Source organism: Magnolia sinica, chromosome 18 (assembly GCF_029962835.1).
Source record: "Magnolia sinica isolate HGM2019 chromosome 18, MsV1, whole genome shotgun sequence".
NCBI lineage: Eukaryota > Viridiplantae > Streptophyta > Magnoliopsida > Magnoliales > Magnoliaceae > Magnolia > Magnolia sinica.
Genome location: NC_080590.1, coordinates 6733798 through 6749710, shown reverse-complemented (window position 1 = coordinate 6749710; position 15913 = coordinate 6733798). Strand labels below are relative to the sequence as shown.

General features: G+C 41.2%; 1 protein-coding gene across 2 annotated transcripts; it reads left to right on the top strand.

Annotated features, from left to right (window-relative positions):
- The first annotated feature begins 3175 nt into the window (after nt 1-3175).
- On the top strand, nt 3176-14319 carry LOC131233956 (phragmoplastin DRP1E-like). Of its 2 annotated transcripts, XM_058230851.1 has the most exons (15): nt 3177-3506; nt 3603-3666; nt 3754-3861; nt 4479-4580; nt 8346-8396; nt 8480-8541; nt 9851-9941; nt 10036-10100; nt 10354-10548; nt 10637-10756; nt 10851-10921; nt 11922-12147; nt 12386-12436; nt 13060-13434; nt 14048-14319. In XM_058230851.1, the coding sequence occupies exons 1-15, from the start codon at nt 3369-3371 to the stop codon at nt 14174-14176; spliced, it is 1848 nt and encodes a 615-aa protein (XP_058086834.1). In that variant the 5' UTR covers nt 3177-3368; the 3' UTR covers nt 14177-14319. The 2 variants fall into 2 exon arrangements, with proteins under 2 accessions (XP_058086833.1, XP_058086834.1); XM_058230850.1 differs by having other exon boundaries at nt 3176-3506; nt 3603-3861.
- The last annotated feature ends 1594 nt before the right edge of the window (nt 14320-15913 follow it).

The following is a 15913-nucleotide window of genomic DNA, read 5'->3' as shown; positions in this document are numbered from 1 at the left end:
AGTTCAACTCAGTCACTGGGCCAACATGTCCAGCCTGAATTCGGCCCGGTCAACAATCAGGCGAGTAAGGGCCAATTTCGGGCGTGCTCCATATATAAAGGGACAGACGGCGTTCTTACTTTCTCTGTCTCAAATGATTAGGATAAAAATTTAAGGGTATATATATATAAACGGCCGAGTCAGGCCAGGTTGAGTCGGGTTTTGGACTGAGTTAGGCCGAACTGTGACATGTTTGAACTCGGCCTGAACTCAATTTCAGACTGAAGAAAATGACCTGTCCCGGCCTGAACTCAGTTCCGGGTCGAGCTGAGTCGAGCTTTTTCGGGCCGAGTCAAGCGAGTTAACCGGGCTAGCCCGATTTGTGTACAGCCCTAATTATGATATTTCAAAACCCATGGAAGGAATTAGATTTGTCAAGTGGCGAATCTCACTGTTGAACTGACACAGCACAGGTGTTACATCCATGCTTTCATCTTTTTAGAGAGATTATTTTAGGGCATAAGTATGTCCAAATCTCAAGTGGACTCATCAAAAAACAAATAGGGATGGAATGCCGGCTATTAAAAATTTATGAAGGGCTATAAAAGTTTTGGATCAAGTTAATATTCATATTTTTCCTTATTCTATATCTTTATTAACTTATAAATAGGTAATATATCAAATAAATTTCATGGTGGGCTTTAAAAAGGTTTCAATGATGGTCATCACTGTCCTTCCTTTTTGTTATTTGGTTTTTAGTGGGTCCACTTGAACTTTATATCTGCCTCATTCTTTATGTCATGCCTTAAAATGATCTCTTTAGATAGGTGAATGGTGCGATACTTTTGAAGTAATAAAGCCCCTTTTATATACATTGATACACTATAATCTGACAGCTTTGGATTGATTCATTTTTGTATTCATGTCCTGAAATTTTCTAAAATAGCTGGCGGACAGCGTGGATACATCAAGGTGGGTCCCAAGGTCACGGCCTCACTGAAGTAGGTGTTTCCCCGGTTCATCTCCACGTGGCAAAGGTGAAGTATAAAATCGAGGCATTCCATCTAATATCCCACACCAGCAGAGGGAAAATGGTTCCAAACACACGTCCATCAGACTCGTCCAATGCAACGGTAATAAAACAACCAGTTAACGGCCAAAATTCTGTGACAAAAAGTGCACACGAATGATAGGCAGGATTGGATAACATGTCCGGGATTTTAGAAAACGATCATCTATCACCGGCGTCACTTGATAGACGGTTCAGATTGTGCATCACCTTGCCACGTGTAACAGAGAATGATGGTAGAGGTCATTTCATCTGCCAGTACGCACATCATGAGCCGCTGTCGTTATCCAACGGGATCCGCTAGCCTCCACTCCATAGACCAGAAATGCAGGGGCGCGGATTGGATACCGACAAGGTCAGTAGGAAATCGCTACTGAAGTGACGTCACTAAGTTCGGAGGACCATACCATGATGCATGTGTTGTATCCATGCCGTCCAACCATCTGTAGAGATCGTATTACGGCATGGGAAAAGAATGAAATAGATCTAAAGTTCAAGTGGACCCACTGCAGAAAATCATGGGACCAGTCATACCCACCTTTGAAACATTTATAAGGCCCACCGTGATGTATTTTTTAGATCCAATCTATTCATAAGTTAACATAGATATAGATGAAGTGAATATAAAAATAAAAGCTTGATTGAAAATTTCTGTGGCCCTTGAGAATTTTTGAACGGTGGATGTCACTGTCTCCGCTATTTTCTATGATAGGGTCTGCTTAAACTTTAGATCTATCTCATTATTTTTCTTATACCATAAAACGATCTCTCCAAATGAATGGACGGTATGAATACAACACATGCATCATGGTGGGGTCCACAGAGCTAGTGACATCACTTCAGTAGGGAGTAGGGATTTGGCTACTTACTTGTCAGTATCTCATCCGCGCCGGAAACGCAGGCTCGCGATTCTCGAAGTCGGCTCACCTGTGCCAACAGGGTACGTGGGTTTGAGATCGGGCCGTCCATACGGTGGGGCCCACGATCGCTCTGGTCCAAAAGGGACGCGGATTGCGTCCTGCCCCCGCCCATCTCTAGCCCCCGAACGGGCAGTACTGTGGGCAGGCCCACCGTGATATATCTGTTTATCCAAGCCGGCCATCATCATTTTAAGGCTTGAACAAAAAAAAAAGCCAGGTCCAACGCTCAAGTGGGCCACACCAAATAATAAGCTTAGTTGCATTAAACGTACAAGGCATTAAATGCCAGAGTCATCCGTGGTGTGGTCTATTTGAGCGTTGGATGTGCCTTATTTTTTTTTATTCGTACCTTAAAATAATATGAGAAAAGGGATGGACGGCTTAGATAAACAAATACATTACGGTGGGCCCGCCCACAGAAGTGCCCGTTGGGGCCAGAGACGGGGGGAAGACGCAATCCGCGTCCGTCCAAAAATCCCTTGAGTCCAGTTATCGGCTGACGTGATCCACGGCCACGGCCGTCAGGCGCTCCCTGCCCGTTCAACTGCCCGTTGAGCAGGAGCGAAGTTTGTGTCCAGCGCAACTACGCAGAGGTCCCCTCGGGCCAACGTTCGTCGTCCCTTGCACGTGTGCCATACATGCACATACAGGACGCGGTTTGGCGGGTTACCCAACACCAGAAAGCTAGCTGATGGCAAAGCTCGGTGGGCCCCACCATATTGTATGTGTTTTATTCACGCTGTCCATCCAATTTAAAATAAGGCAGTTCCAAAGTTCAAGTGGACCACAACATATGAAACAGTAGGGATCAAATACTTGCCGTTGAAAACTTCTCTCGGGCTACAATAGAAGTTTTGGATCAAGCTCATGTTAATATTTTCTCTTCGTTCAGGTCCGTGTGACCTTATCAACGGTTGGATAGCAAAAAAACATCACCGTGGCCCTAAGGAGGTTTCAACGGTAGACTTTATTATCTTTTCCAGTGGTGTGGTCCAGTTGAGCGTGGGATCTACCACTTATATCTTAAAATGAGCCGGGAAAATGGATGGACGGCCTTGATAAAATAAATACATCGTGGTGGGCCAACCGCTTCTGCACACACGTGCCGCACTCATGTGAAAACAGATTGTTTTGAAATTTGAAAGTTTAAAACTGCAGAAGCGGGTTGGAACATGTACACGTACGCACTTTATCCGACCGACATTTCCCCACTGCAAACGGGTAAGAGAGAAAAAGGAAAAAAAAATGATAAAAAGAAAATAAAACAGAGAATAACCTTCCAACTGCAAGACACTCGCTTACTTTCCAAGCTCTCTCTCTCTCTTTCTCTCTCTCTCTTTCTCTTTCGAATCGATTTCTAGGGTTTGCAGGCCGGAAGTTTAGGGCTAGGGTTTGTGGAGATGACGACGATGGAGAGTTTGATCGGTCTCGTGAACAGGATCCAGAGAGCCTGTACGGTCCTCGGAGACTACGGTGGCGACAACGCCCTGCCAACTCTCTGGGAAGCCCTTCCGTCCGTTGCCGTCGTCGGTGGACAGGTTTGTCTCTCAATCTGTCACGATGTACTTCAGCGTCTTCATTTATGTCGATTTATTTATTTATTTTTACTTTGATTTTATTTCATTTGATTGCAGAGTTCTGGGAAATCATCGGTTTTGGAGAGCATCGTTGGGCGGGATTTTCTTCCCAGGGGATCTGGTTGGAGTTCTGAATTTTTCATTCTTTTGCTTTTATTTTTTCTTTTTTTGAGTTTTTTCTACGGTGGATCTTGTGGTTTTCTTGTAGGGATTGTCACACGGAGGCCGTTGGTTCTGCAGCTGCACAAGACGGACGAAGGACAGCCCGAGTATGCCGAGTTTCTTCACTTGCCAAAGAGGAGATTTTCAGACTTCGGTAAATGTTGTTTTTCCATTTCCTCGTGGATTCGATGTTTGATTCGTGGTGTTTTTGTATTGGCTTACAATTTGTTGGAATACCGTTTTCAAGAAGGAATTTGCAGATGTCAGCATGTTTCCCCAAACTCTTGTATTGGTTATTGTTCAAGTTAGGGTCTTGTTATTTTTACTGATTTGTGTGAATCTGCAGCTGAAATTTCGGATAACGATTCTTAATTTCTTTTAAGAAATTGTGGAGTTTAGAGAGAAATGCTTATGAATTTCGATTTTATTCTCAGTTTGTAAAGTTGTTGAGTTGCCAATAACAAAAATGATTTTTATTATTATTATTTTTTAAAAAAAAATTTATTTGTAAGTTCAGTGGTTATAGTTACTGTGTTTTTTACTTTTTTTTTTAAAAATTTAATTTAAATTTTTTTTTTTATGTGTATTGGTTTATTGTTTGGTTCATGCTTCTGTATTATATTTTTAGTTGTTAGTGGCAAGCTTACAACTATTTATGATTTTTGTCTCTCCTGAAAAAGTTCCATTCCCTACTGTCTTCTTTTTAGTGGCTACTCAGGAAGAGTTATGAATATGTATCATATGGTCTGACCATGTCATTTGATTTGGCAGCCATTGTGCGCAAGGAAATTCAAGATGAGACTGATAGAATGACAGGGAGATCTAAACAGATATCTCCAATTCCTATTCATCTCAGCATATATTCTCCAAATGGTGCGTACATATGGCTGGTTGAGTGGTTCATTTTCTCCATTTTGTGTTATTTGTTAACGGCCAGCTTTGGTAATTTATTGTACTGTAAGCAATTGAAATGAGTGGAGCCCCGTTTCTTTTTATCTCTAGCTGTGATTATGTATCCCATGTTTTTTCATAATCATTTCTTTCTTTTTTCCTTTTTATTTTTTACGTGTATAATCATGCATCTTTGAAATGTTAGGAATTGCTTATCATTAGTTCAGAACAAGGTACACTAAGAGTGCATGTTATTAGACCTTTCATATGCCATTATTTGTGTTGTCACAATAAACTCTATTCCTCAGGGAGATAGGGAGATGCATAAATTCACCTCCAAACAATTCCAGTTCCTATCAACTTTCTTTGCAATTAGATATTCTTGGATAGTTGGATTGGAGAGACTAGAAAAGGAGAAAATCAGAATTAAGTTATAAAAAAGAAACCTTCCTGTTCCAATCATCTTTCTTTGCAATTAGATTTCAAATTGGGGACATTTGCACACCCCAAACAAAACAGAATGAAGTTGATTAAAAAACTCAAGTACTGCAGTCAATTTGAGATCTGTTGGCATCGACCTCCTGGGCAAGAGCAGTCAATACTAGAACAGGTGTGGCATCTTCTTCCTGGGCCAGAGCTGATTATTCAGGCACTGAATTGAGAGCATGCTTGCCTGTGCTGGTAACTTGGATCCTGTCTCTGATAGACCATTATTGAGTCAGAGGCATGGCTTTTTATTTTATTTTTTAATTTTTGGGAGAGCAGATAAGAGAAGAGTTGATAAGAAAAAAAAAAAAAAAAACAGAAAACATGAATGAAAAATACAACCCCATACCCCGAAAAACACACTAACCCCTCTTCCCATATTTTAGAAAGAGGGGAACTATGACAATATGTGGGGTCTCAACTCTTAACCACTATTTGATGAACCATTTTTTTTTTCTGACCACTACTTTATGCCACTGCGTCTCTTTCCTTACCAAATCGCCACCACCATTCACTGAGGAGGCCAATATTTTTCTCTCTAACGTTACCTAAGCCAAGGCCTCCCTCTTTAAGCCTTTTGGACTTCCTCCCACTTCACCAAGTGGAATCTCCTCAGGGTTCCCCCCACAAAAACTCTGTAGATTTCTCAAAATTTTCTGTGACCCCTGCCAGATTTTTAAATGGAGACAAGAAGTAAATAGGCAGCCCTAATATTGATTTTATTAAGGTTATCCTCCCTCCCAATGACAAGTCGCCACCACCATTTACTGAGGAGGCCAATATTTTTCTCTCTAACCTTACCTAATCCAAGGCCTCCCACTTTAAGCCTTTTGGACTTCCTCCCACTTCACCAAGTGGAATCTCCTCAGGTTCAAGGAATCCCCCCACAAAAACTATGTAGATTTCTCAATTTTTCCTGCTACCCCTGCGCGATTTTAAAACAGAGACAAGAAGTAAATAGGCAGCCCTAATATTGATTTTATTAAGGTTATCCTCCCTCCCAATGACAAGTATTCGTGATCCCAAGCAGTGAGCCTCTTCTCGATCCTTGCAATAACCAGTTACCAAATAGAATTAGACAAGAAGTTAGCCCCCAGTGGAAGGCCCGGATATGAAATAGGGAAACCTTGGCAGCTACACTCCACGAGGTCCGCCAAAGAATGGAGATGGTAATTACAAACTTCAATTCCAGATATCAAACTCTTACTCAGATTCACAATAAGCCCTGACACTGCCTCGAAACATTTGAGAATCACCTGCACATTGGCTATTACTCTATGTGACGCTTCGCATGACGCCTTTGTGTCATCGGTAAATTGGAGGCGAGTGATGGAGAGATTGCCCATCTAAAGCCTTCAATCACCCACAACTCTCCCCTTTGGAAAATAAGCTGGTAAGGCCTTCAGCAACCAACACAAGAAAGGGGAGAGAGAGTCCCCTAGCTTTATTTCTCTAGAGCTGCTGAAGAACCCACATGGTGTCCTGTTGATCAAAATAGAGAAATGAGCTGTTGAAAAACATTCAAGGACCCGACTCTTCCATTAAGATGTGAAGCTCAATCTGGGCATCATGTAGCTTAGAAAGCCCTAATGGAGGTGTCCCGTTGATCTAAATAGAGACATGAGCTGTTGAAATACATTCGAGAACCCAACTCTTCCATTTAGATGTGAAGCCCAATCTGGACATCATGTAGCTTAGAAAGCCCCAATCGACTGTCTCTATCGTAAGCCTTTTCCATGCCAACTTTACAAACGATCCCTGGCTCTTTCAATATCCTTCTCAAGAGGATACATTCATTGGCTATAAGAGAGAATATGATGCTCTTCCACAAATGCACCTTGATAAGGAGAGATGATAAGAGGGAGGACTTTCTTAATTCTGTTGGTGAAGACCTTAGCCATGATTTTATAGACGCTGACTAAGAGTCTAATCAGCCTGAAATCCCGCAGCTCCAAGGCCCCTTTTTTATTCTGTATGAGGCATATGTGAGTTGCATTTAGGCTCTTAATGGGTCTATTTCTCTCGAAAAATTCCTAAAAAAGGGCCAAGAGATCATACTTGATAAACTCCCAACAGAATTGGAAGAAATTGACCCATTAAGAGCCTAAATGCAACTCACATATGCCTCATACAGAATAAAAAAGGGGCCTTGGAGCTGCGGGATTTCAGGCTGATTAGACTCTTAGTCAGCGTCTATAAAATCATGGCTAAGGTCTTCACCAACAGAATTAAGAAAGTCCTCCCTCTTATCATCTCTCCTTATCAAGGTGCATTTGTGGAAGAGCATCATATTCTCTCTTATAGCCAATGAATGTATCTATCGTAAGCCTTTTCCATGCCAACTTTACAAACGATCCCCGGCTCTTGCAATATCCTTCTCAAGAGGATACATTCATTGGCTATAAGAGAGAATATGATGCTCTTCCACAAATGCACCTTGATAAGGAGAGATGATAAGAGGGAGGACTTTCTTAATTCTGTTGGTGAAGACCTTAGCCATGATTTTATAGACGCTGACTAAGAGTCTAATCAGCCTGAAATCCCGCAGCTCCAAGGCCCCTTTTTTATTCTGTATGAGGCATATGTGAGTTGCATTTAGGCTCTTAATGGGTCTATTTCTCTCGAAAAATTCCTAAAAAAGGGCCAAGAGATCATACTTGATAAACTCCCAACAGAATTGGAAGAAATTGATCATAAAACCAACAGCACCAGGAGGTTTATTACCATCTATATTCGAGATAGCCCCTCAAATCTCATCCATAACATGCGGGCCTTCTATCATCAATGGAGTGGTGGTGATGTGAAGGGCTGTCTTGGTTGGTACTTCAGGCATTGTGTTGGGACATGAAGAGATTAGGGAATGCTATGAATGCCATTGGGTTGATTAATAGAAGTAGAGGAATGTGCTCGACACTTCAGGAAGAAATCACAAGATTACCCTCTTTTGATTGTTTTTGAGCTTGAATGTAGCAATTCTGTTAACATATCTCAAGAATTGATCTTCTACGGATCTCATGGTGATATTTATGAAATTGCCAATGATTTTTGGCTTATTATTTTGTATTTTTCCATAGCTGTTTGTAGCTGTTTCTTAGGTTCTTTCTGCTCTTGCTATCAAATTTTTTCTTGAATCCTGTTGTAAACTAATTCATCATTTTTCTCAAGTTGTTCCATGTACGTTATGTTCTCTCATCTTTGATCGCATGAATTCTTTGTTCTGTACACTAAATTGACATTATTTTCTGCTTTGCTTTTCTGCAGTTGTCAACCTAACATTGATTGATCTACCTGGATTGACAAAAGTTGCTGTAGGTAATGTTTCTTTTAAATTAATTCACATGGTTCATTATGGTAAGTTTCTTTGTTTGAATTTCATGCAAGACTTTTCTTTGCAGAGGGACAGCCGGATAGTATTGTTCAAGACATTGAGAACATGGTCCGCTCTTATGTCGAGAAGGTAATGATTAAGTATCTTTAGTTTGACTATTAAATCAAGTACAACATAACCACTTGGTATGGCAGTGGGTTCTGGGAAACAAAATGAGAACTTTTTGGCTGAGGATTGCCCTTTCTAATTTCGATAGACTTCCAAGACTGAATTGACTAATTTTGACGGTGACTGAGATTCCACTTTATACATGGATGTCACAGATCAAATAACTGTGGAAAGTGTAACATGTCTTTCATTTACTAAATTCATGGCACTTTAGTAAATATGCGTGCGCTGTAAATTTTGTATGTGGCAGTCTTACTTAAAAATGCTTATAAGGTCAGAGATTGCTCCACATGCAAAGCTCTCTTCGCAATCTTCCCTTTAGCAAGGATATCAACCATATTGTTGCTTCCCTTGAGAGTATCTCAAAACAGAACTCGAGTATTTTCCACCAGATTCTCTAGTTAAGTGTGGCTCTATCAACAGTTTAGTTGAAGAAGCTGTTCATTACTCATCAGTTTCCATTATTTGTAACAAGGATGCTTGAAAATGCACCTTAATTAGCTCCTCCCCCAAATATCATAGTATAATATGATAAAGCTCTTCCCTTGTATTCATATGGTCCTGGTTGCTTAAAGCTGTCATGTTTTTATGAAGGATGAGGAGGCATCCTTTTCTTTCCCTTGTTGGTAGTAGGATGCGTTCAAGGAAGCGAAATCTTGATAATTACTGAGAAGAAATGATACTGATAGCTTATTCAGCATAACAGTCTTGCCATGAACTTATAGTTTCTATATTTTGGTGACCATAATGCTACCTGTACATAATTTCTGAGTTGAATTATTATTCCTTTGCCAGCTAATCTTGCATATTGGCAATAGCATCTTTCTTTGACATACTTGTTGTTCCTTATTAAACTTGTCTTAGTTGCAGTTGTTTGTTTTTTCAAGAGTTCTACAATGGGGCCACGGAGTGGCTAAATTCAATTGCTTCAAGATAGGTGACAACATGGCTTAATGTTAATTAGCCTCTTTAGTGAATTTCCCACTTTGACTGTTGTTGCCATCTCTGTGTTGTCTACTGAATAACTGTTCAACAATTGAGTGCTTGTTCCACAATTGAGAACCTATTTCCCAGATCTGGCTTGATTTTCATAATTGATTATCTCAGGTTCACCCTGCATTTCTGGTTGCTGTTTTGTCACAGTTTCTTGTACTGTCATTTAAGCATATAAGGTTCATGCCTGTGATCTGCTGTCCTTCTGTTTATTCTTTTTATATATGTTTACATTGCACCTTTTCTATCATAACAAACTGTTGACTTGTTTTTGTAGCCTAACTGCATTATTCTAGCAATATCTCCTGCCAATCAAGATATAGCTACATCAGATGCTATCAAGCTTGCTAGAGAAGTGGACCCCTCTGGTATTATCTGGTCAAATTTATGAATTTTCTTTAGACACAGATAATCACTCTAGTTCACTTTTCATATGTTGTTACTTGTTTGGACTGTGCTTAGGTGAGAGGACATTTGGGGTCTTGACAAAATTAGATCTGATGGATAAGGGGACAAATGCACTGGATGTGAGTAACTGGACTCTATGATTTTAGCTGTGATCACATTAAGACAATTCCCCCACCCTATTTCTTTCCTATGCACAGCAATTAGTCATTCGTGGCAATATTACATTTACATGATAACTGGTTAGTTTAGTTTCATGTGATCATTCAGGTAGAGGATGGGGCATTGTAATTGGCCTTTTCTGGAAGTTCTACCAATTTCTCTGTATCTAAACTAGCCTTTGTTCCCTTTTTTTTTTCCTTGGCATCTTTTAAGGTTCTTGAAGGAAGGTCTTACCGGCTGCAACACCCTTGGGTTGGAATTGTTAATCGTTCACAAGCTGATATCAACAAGAATGTTGACATGATTGCTGCTAGGAGAAAAGAGCGAGAGTACTTCGCGACAAGTACTGACTATGGACACTTGTCTAGTAAAATGGGATCAGAATATCTTGCAAAACTTCTCTCTAGGGTAGAACTTTTACCTCACATAAATAAATTTTGCTTAGTTATGGATTTTGAGATTGCTCACCATTTTTAATTATTTACCATGGTTTCAGCACTTGGAATCCGTTATTAAGGCTCGTATACCAAGTATCACGTCCTTAATAAACAAAAGCATCGATGAGCTTGAATCAGAGATGGATCATCTTGGCAGGCCCATTGCTGTTGATGCTGGAGTGAGTTCTTTTATCTCTGCCACTTTTCAGAAAATGTTATAGTAACTGCAAGTGACTTTAAACTAATGCCCGCACGTATTTTGTATATCTTCAGGCTCAACTATATACTATTCTAGAACTCTGTCGTGCATTTGACCGAATATTTAAAGAGCATCTCGAAGGAGGGTAAAGGCACTGACTTTTTTTTTTTTCAATTGCATAGAAGGTTTTATTTACATTTGTATTTCAAAACAAACACTTAGTCTGTGATTTTCTTTTTGGTAATCTATGTAAGTGAATTACAGGCCCCCCCCCCCACCCCAACCCAAAAAATAATAATAAAAAATTAAAATAAATTATATTCTATTGTTATATGTGGAGCCTGTATGTTGTGCTCAATATCATCATCTGTTTGGATGTATCCCAAAATGCAAATGGTGCAGAGCGCTGCCTGCCGGGTGGAAATTTGTGAAGTCGGGGGTTTTCTGAAACCACAAAATATGTTGGGATGTGTTAAATGCTTCTGACGGTGAAAATGCGCTAAAATGTGGCACAATGATAGTGGCCATACCATTTATTATTGCATTCTCATTTCAGTCAGGGCTTTGCTGCTGGGCTAAACATTTCATTTGCTCAGTCAGTTGGGGCCACTGATTCCATTTTGTTTGACCTGGCTAAGGAAGGTGTGCTTCATCACTTCTTGTGGTATGGGGATCCTATTCCTCTTCCAGTTTAATGCAATTTCAGTTAACTTACTAAAAAAGTTCTCATTTTAGGCAGTAGATAATGGACCTTCCTCCATTTCTGCCAGTGAGTCTACACTTGTTTGCACTGGATATTATTAGATCACTGCCTGAGCTTGTTCAATAGGGCAATTTTGGTCTCATTTGGAAGCTTGAAAGTTACCATTCCAATGACTTGAAATAGTCTAAATTCAACCTGTGAAGATAGAGTTATGAGGGTTACTATTGGACAAGAAGATGAAAGGAAACATTCAGGACCGATGATAGTGGTTTTGAGCTTGTGCTAGAATCAAATGGTGTATCATGGGTTTCTTTTAAGTGTGTTGTGATTGTTTTTATATTTTCTGTTTAATTATTTTGAATTCGAACTGATCAATCTTGGCTGTTAATTGCTTCACATGTAGTTTGCATTGATTCGTTTTGAAATGTCTTCTTGAGCACAGGCGGCCTGGTGGTGATCGGATATATGGGGTTTTTGACAACCAACTCCCTGCTGCTTTGAAGAAGCTTCCATTTGATCGGCATCTCTCTATGCAGAACGTGAGGAAAGTGGTTTCAGAAGCAGATGGTTATCAGCCCCATCTGATTGCTCCTGAGCAAGGGTATCGGCGTCTGATTGATGGTGCTCTCAATTATTTCAAGGGCCCAGCTGAAGCTTCAGTGGATGCTGTACTCAATCTCATTTGTTACCTCTCTCTTGTTTTTTTTTTCCCTCATCTACCATCATTTTCTTCACGACTCCTATTTCTAGGTGGGGCTACCCTTGTGCCAAAGTGATGATGACACAATGGTTGCAAATTGGTCTGACCAGTTTGATCCCAGCTTTAAAAAAAAGAAACCAGAAACATAAGCATCTTTAGCTGAGGTTTGATTCTTATATTCACATTCTTGGAAACATCTTTTGCAGGTTCACTTTGTTTTGAAAGACCTTGTTCGGAAGTCAATAGGAGAAACTCAGGTGAATGCTTTAAGTAAACATGTCATTTGGACAAAGGTTTAAAATCGTTGCGTTGTATGGAGCTGTTTTGGGCTGATATGGGCCAATACAGCAGTATCTTTCATGGTCGAGCGGTACATATCAGGCAATATGTACCATTTTTAGACAGCTTTAAACCTTGCATTGAGATGTAGACGTCGGGAATCATTAGAAGGTCCTGAGCCTAACCAAAATTTGTGGTTTACTGAGCTCCCAATTATGTACATGTGGAGTCCATGGTTTGGTGGTGCAGGTCATTGATGAATGATGATTAATATGATTGGCCCTGCCGTGGATGGGAAATATTGAAAAAAAAACTTCCAGATGGGAAGATCCAAACCCTTCGATACTTGACGTTTGCTCCCATTTGTGTGGACCATTTTGGATATTATTTTTCCTCAGCTGCACATTTATTTGTAGGCCCTTCCAGATCTGGCATCTTTTGGGCATCCCCTAACAGTCGGACTGCTCATCAAATCCACCTTTGGATCATGGAACAATGGGCTCAACATTTAATTGTCTGCCTCCATAGATTACCTCAGGACCCTAGTTTCTCTGCTTCAGGTATTCTGTTAATAAGTGCGATTGATCCTTTGGTTGAGCAGGAGTTGAAGCGGTTTCCTACATTCCAAGCTGAATTGGCAGCTGCTGCAAATGAGGCTTTAGAAAGATTTCGTGATGATGGCCGCAAGACAACCTTGCGATTGGTAGAAATGGAGTCATCATATCTAACTGTGGATTTCTTCAGAAAGCTCCCACAGGAAGTGGAGAAGGGAGGGAACCCTACGACAGCCTCTGCCGCCGCTGATCGATACACAGATATGCATTTCCGGAGGATAGGGTCAAATGTGTCTTCATATGTCGGGATGGTATCGGATACGCTGAGGAACACCATTCCAAAGGCCGTTGTTTATTGTCAAGTCCGAGAGGCCAAACGATCATTACTCACCAACTTCTACACCCAACTGGGGAAGAAAGAGGTACTCTGTTACTAGTATATCCATAGTGGTACCATATGATTCTTTGTGGAAATGAGCATCCTTTTCTTCAATCCAGCTGGTGTACACTTGGGCCACACCTTTATTGAACCTAAACCCTGGAGATCCGGTTGGCCCCCTCATAATGTGCCACGCCCTATTCTGTCCCATATAAGATGGTTGTGACCATCTGATGGAAATGGAAATTTCAACCAATGTTCCACATTTAATAGGGGGCCACATCTGGAGGATTGGGATTATCCGGCAGGATGATTCTGTAGGAAACCTCCCACCCATTTACAGGTCAGCCACCTTTTGGCAACCACATCATGGGCCATGCCATAATGTGTCCCATATAAGATGGTTATAGCCATCCATTGGAAATGGAAAATTTCAACCAATTTTCTTCCTTTAATGGGGGCCATGGCTTGGAGGAATGGGATTATCCAACGGTGTGATCATGGGGGAAATCTTCCCCACACCATGGGGGGCATATCATTTGAATGATTGGATCACCAGAAGGTAGACCCCACATGTATGCCTTCATGCCTCAACATTGTATATTTCCCAGGACTGACTATGCAAGTGGATCTTCGTGTTCTTTATTTTGAATCAGGGCAAGCAGCTGTCACAATTGCTAGACGAGGACCCGGCATTGATGGAGCGCCGACAGCAATGTGCCAGGAGGCTCGAATTGTACAAGTCGGCGAGGGATGAAATTGATTCTGTAGCTTGGGTTAGATGAGATGGATGCATATACATATAGAAATGTGGATTTGCCATTGCTGCGAGTGATGGCTGACTTTTATTCTTGGATCATATGTTTTCGGCTGTGTAATTTACTTGTCTCGTTTTCTTCTATTTTTCTTCACAGAGTGAGTTAATGTCTCTGGAGGGGTTTTGGATTGTGTGTTTCTGTGGCACCTACAATGTATCTGGAGTTTTGTATATTTTTTCAGAAGGGTTTTGATTGGGGGTGATGCCTCGGTGCCACAATACCGTATGGGGGAATGATTTCCACTCCCAGAGTGTATTTTTAAATGATGATTTGAGCCGTTCATGTTCTCGATTCTATACTACCTGGCCCATTGTAAAAAAAACTTTTCTAAAATGGCGATTGTGTATTTAATGGCTTCAATTCCTGGATTCAAAGGTTAGGATCTTCAATGAAGCGTGATTGTGAGACAACAACGTAGGTATGCTAGTAAGTAGAACATGAACGACTGATGAATCTAATGATGCAAGCTGGTGACTGAAATTGGCCACCCTACAATACTGTGCTAGGGAGCACCAATCCCTTTCTGGAACCCTTAAAATTCATTGGACTACCCATTCAGAGACTTTGTAATTGCAGATATGCTCAAACCCCACTTTTAGGCCCTTCATTTTCTTTTTGCAAAAGTTGAATTGAACGGTTAGAACTGTATGATGAGTTTGAGCTTTGGGCCATTAGCAAGTAGGGCCCCCAAAGCTGTGAATAGTTTGATGCAGGCATGCTGCTTGACAGGGCCCAGCCTGCTAACAGCTCTGTGGCTCTGGTTAGACAGACTCCTTCGGTAGCTCACTGTCATTTTGAAAATGGTGGTGAACTCACAACCGTACACATGGCACATGGTAATCCAGACCCACGAAAGTGCTGACCCAGTTTTGAAAGGAGCATAACCAAAAGCTTTCACTCAAGATGACGGCAGCCATCTGATTTTTCCCTTGTGTGCTGGCTAGAAATTAGAACCGTTCATCTGGTGGTGCACTGGTCCAAAATCTGTCTGGTCCGTTCATCAGGCCTGCCAGTATACATCGGAATTGACCATTCCTCGCACTTTTTTTTTTCTAAAGGTGCCTATCTACTCATACAGTTCACCTGATTAATGGTCATCTTCACTGTCGGTCCTACCTGATGAACGACCGGAACTTGAATTTGTGTGTCATGGTCTCACATCTGCTGGGGAGGTATGCTATTTCCACACGCCTCATATTCAAGTGACAAACACGAGTGCATTATATGTGTGCTGACTTAGCACACGTGTGCAGGATCTGGGCCCTTCACGCTCCCCTCCATGCAGGGAGCGGATTAGGTGTTGCGCTGGTAACACGTTAGCGGGTGTTGCCATGACCGTGTGGCCCACCTAGATGTATGTGCTGTATATACACGCGGTCCATCAGTTTTCCAGCTCATTTTAGGGCACTCCAAAAAATGAAGCAGATCCAAATGTAAAGTGGACCACACCACTGGAAACTATGGTCATTGAATGTGAGGTTTTTAATGGTGGTCATTCAATCCTTACTGTGTGGGCCACTTGATATTTGGATCTGCTTCATTTTTGGACCATTCCCAAAATGAGAAGGGAAAACTGATGGACGGCGTGGATATACAATACGTACATCAAGGTGGGCCCCATGGTCAGGGCAACACCCACTAACGTGTTACCCGGGTAACAGCTAATCCTCTCCTGGGTTCCATCCTAAAAATAGTCCCTGCCCA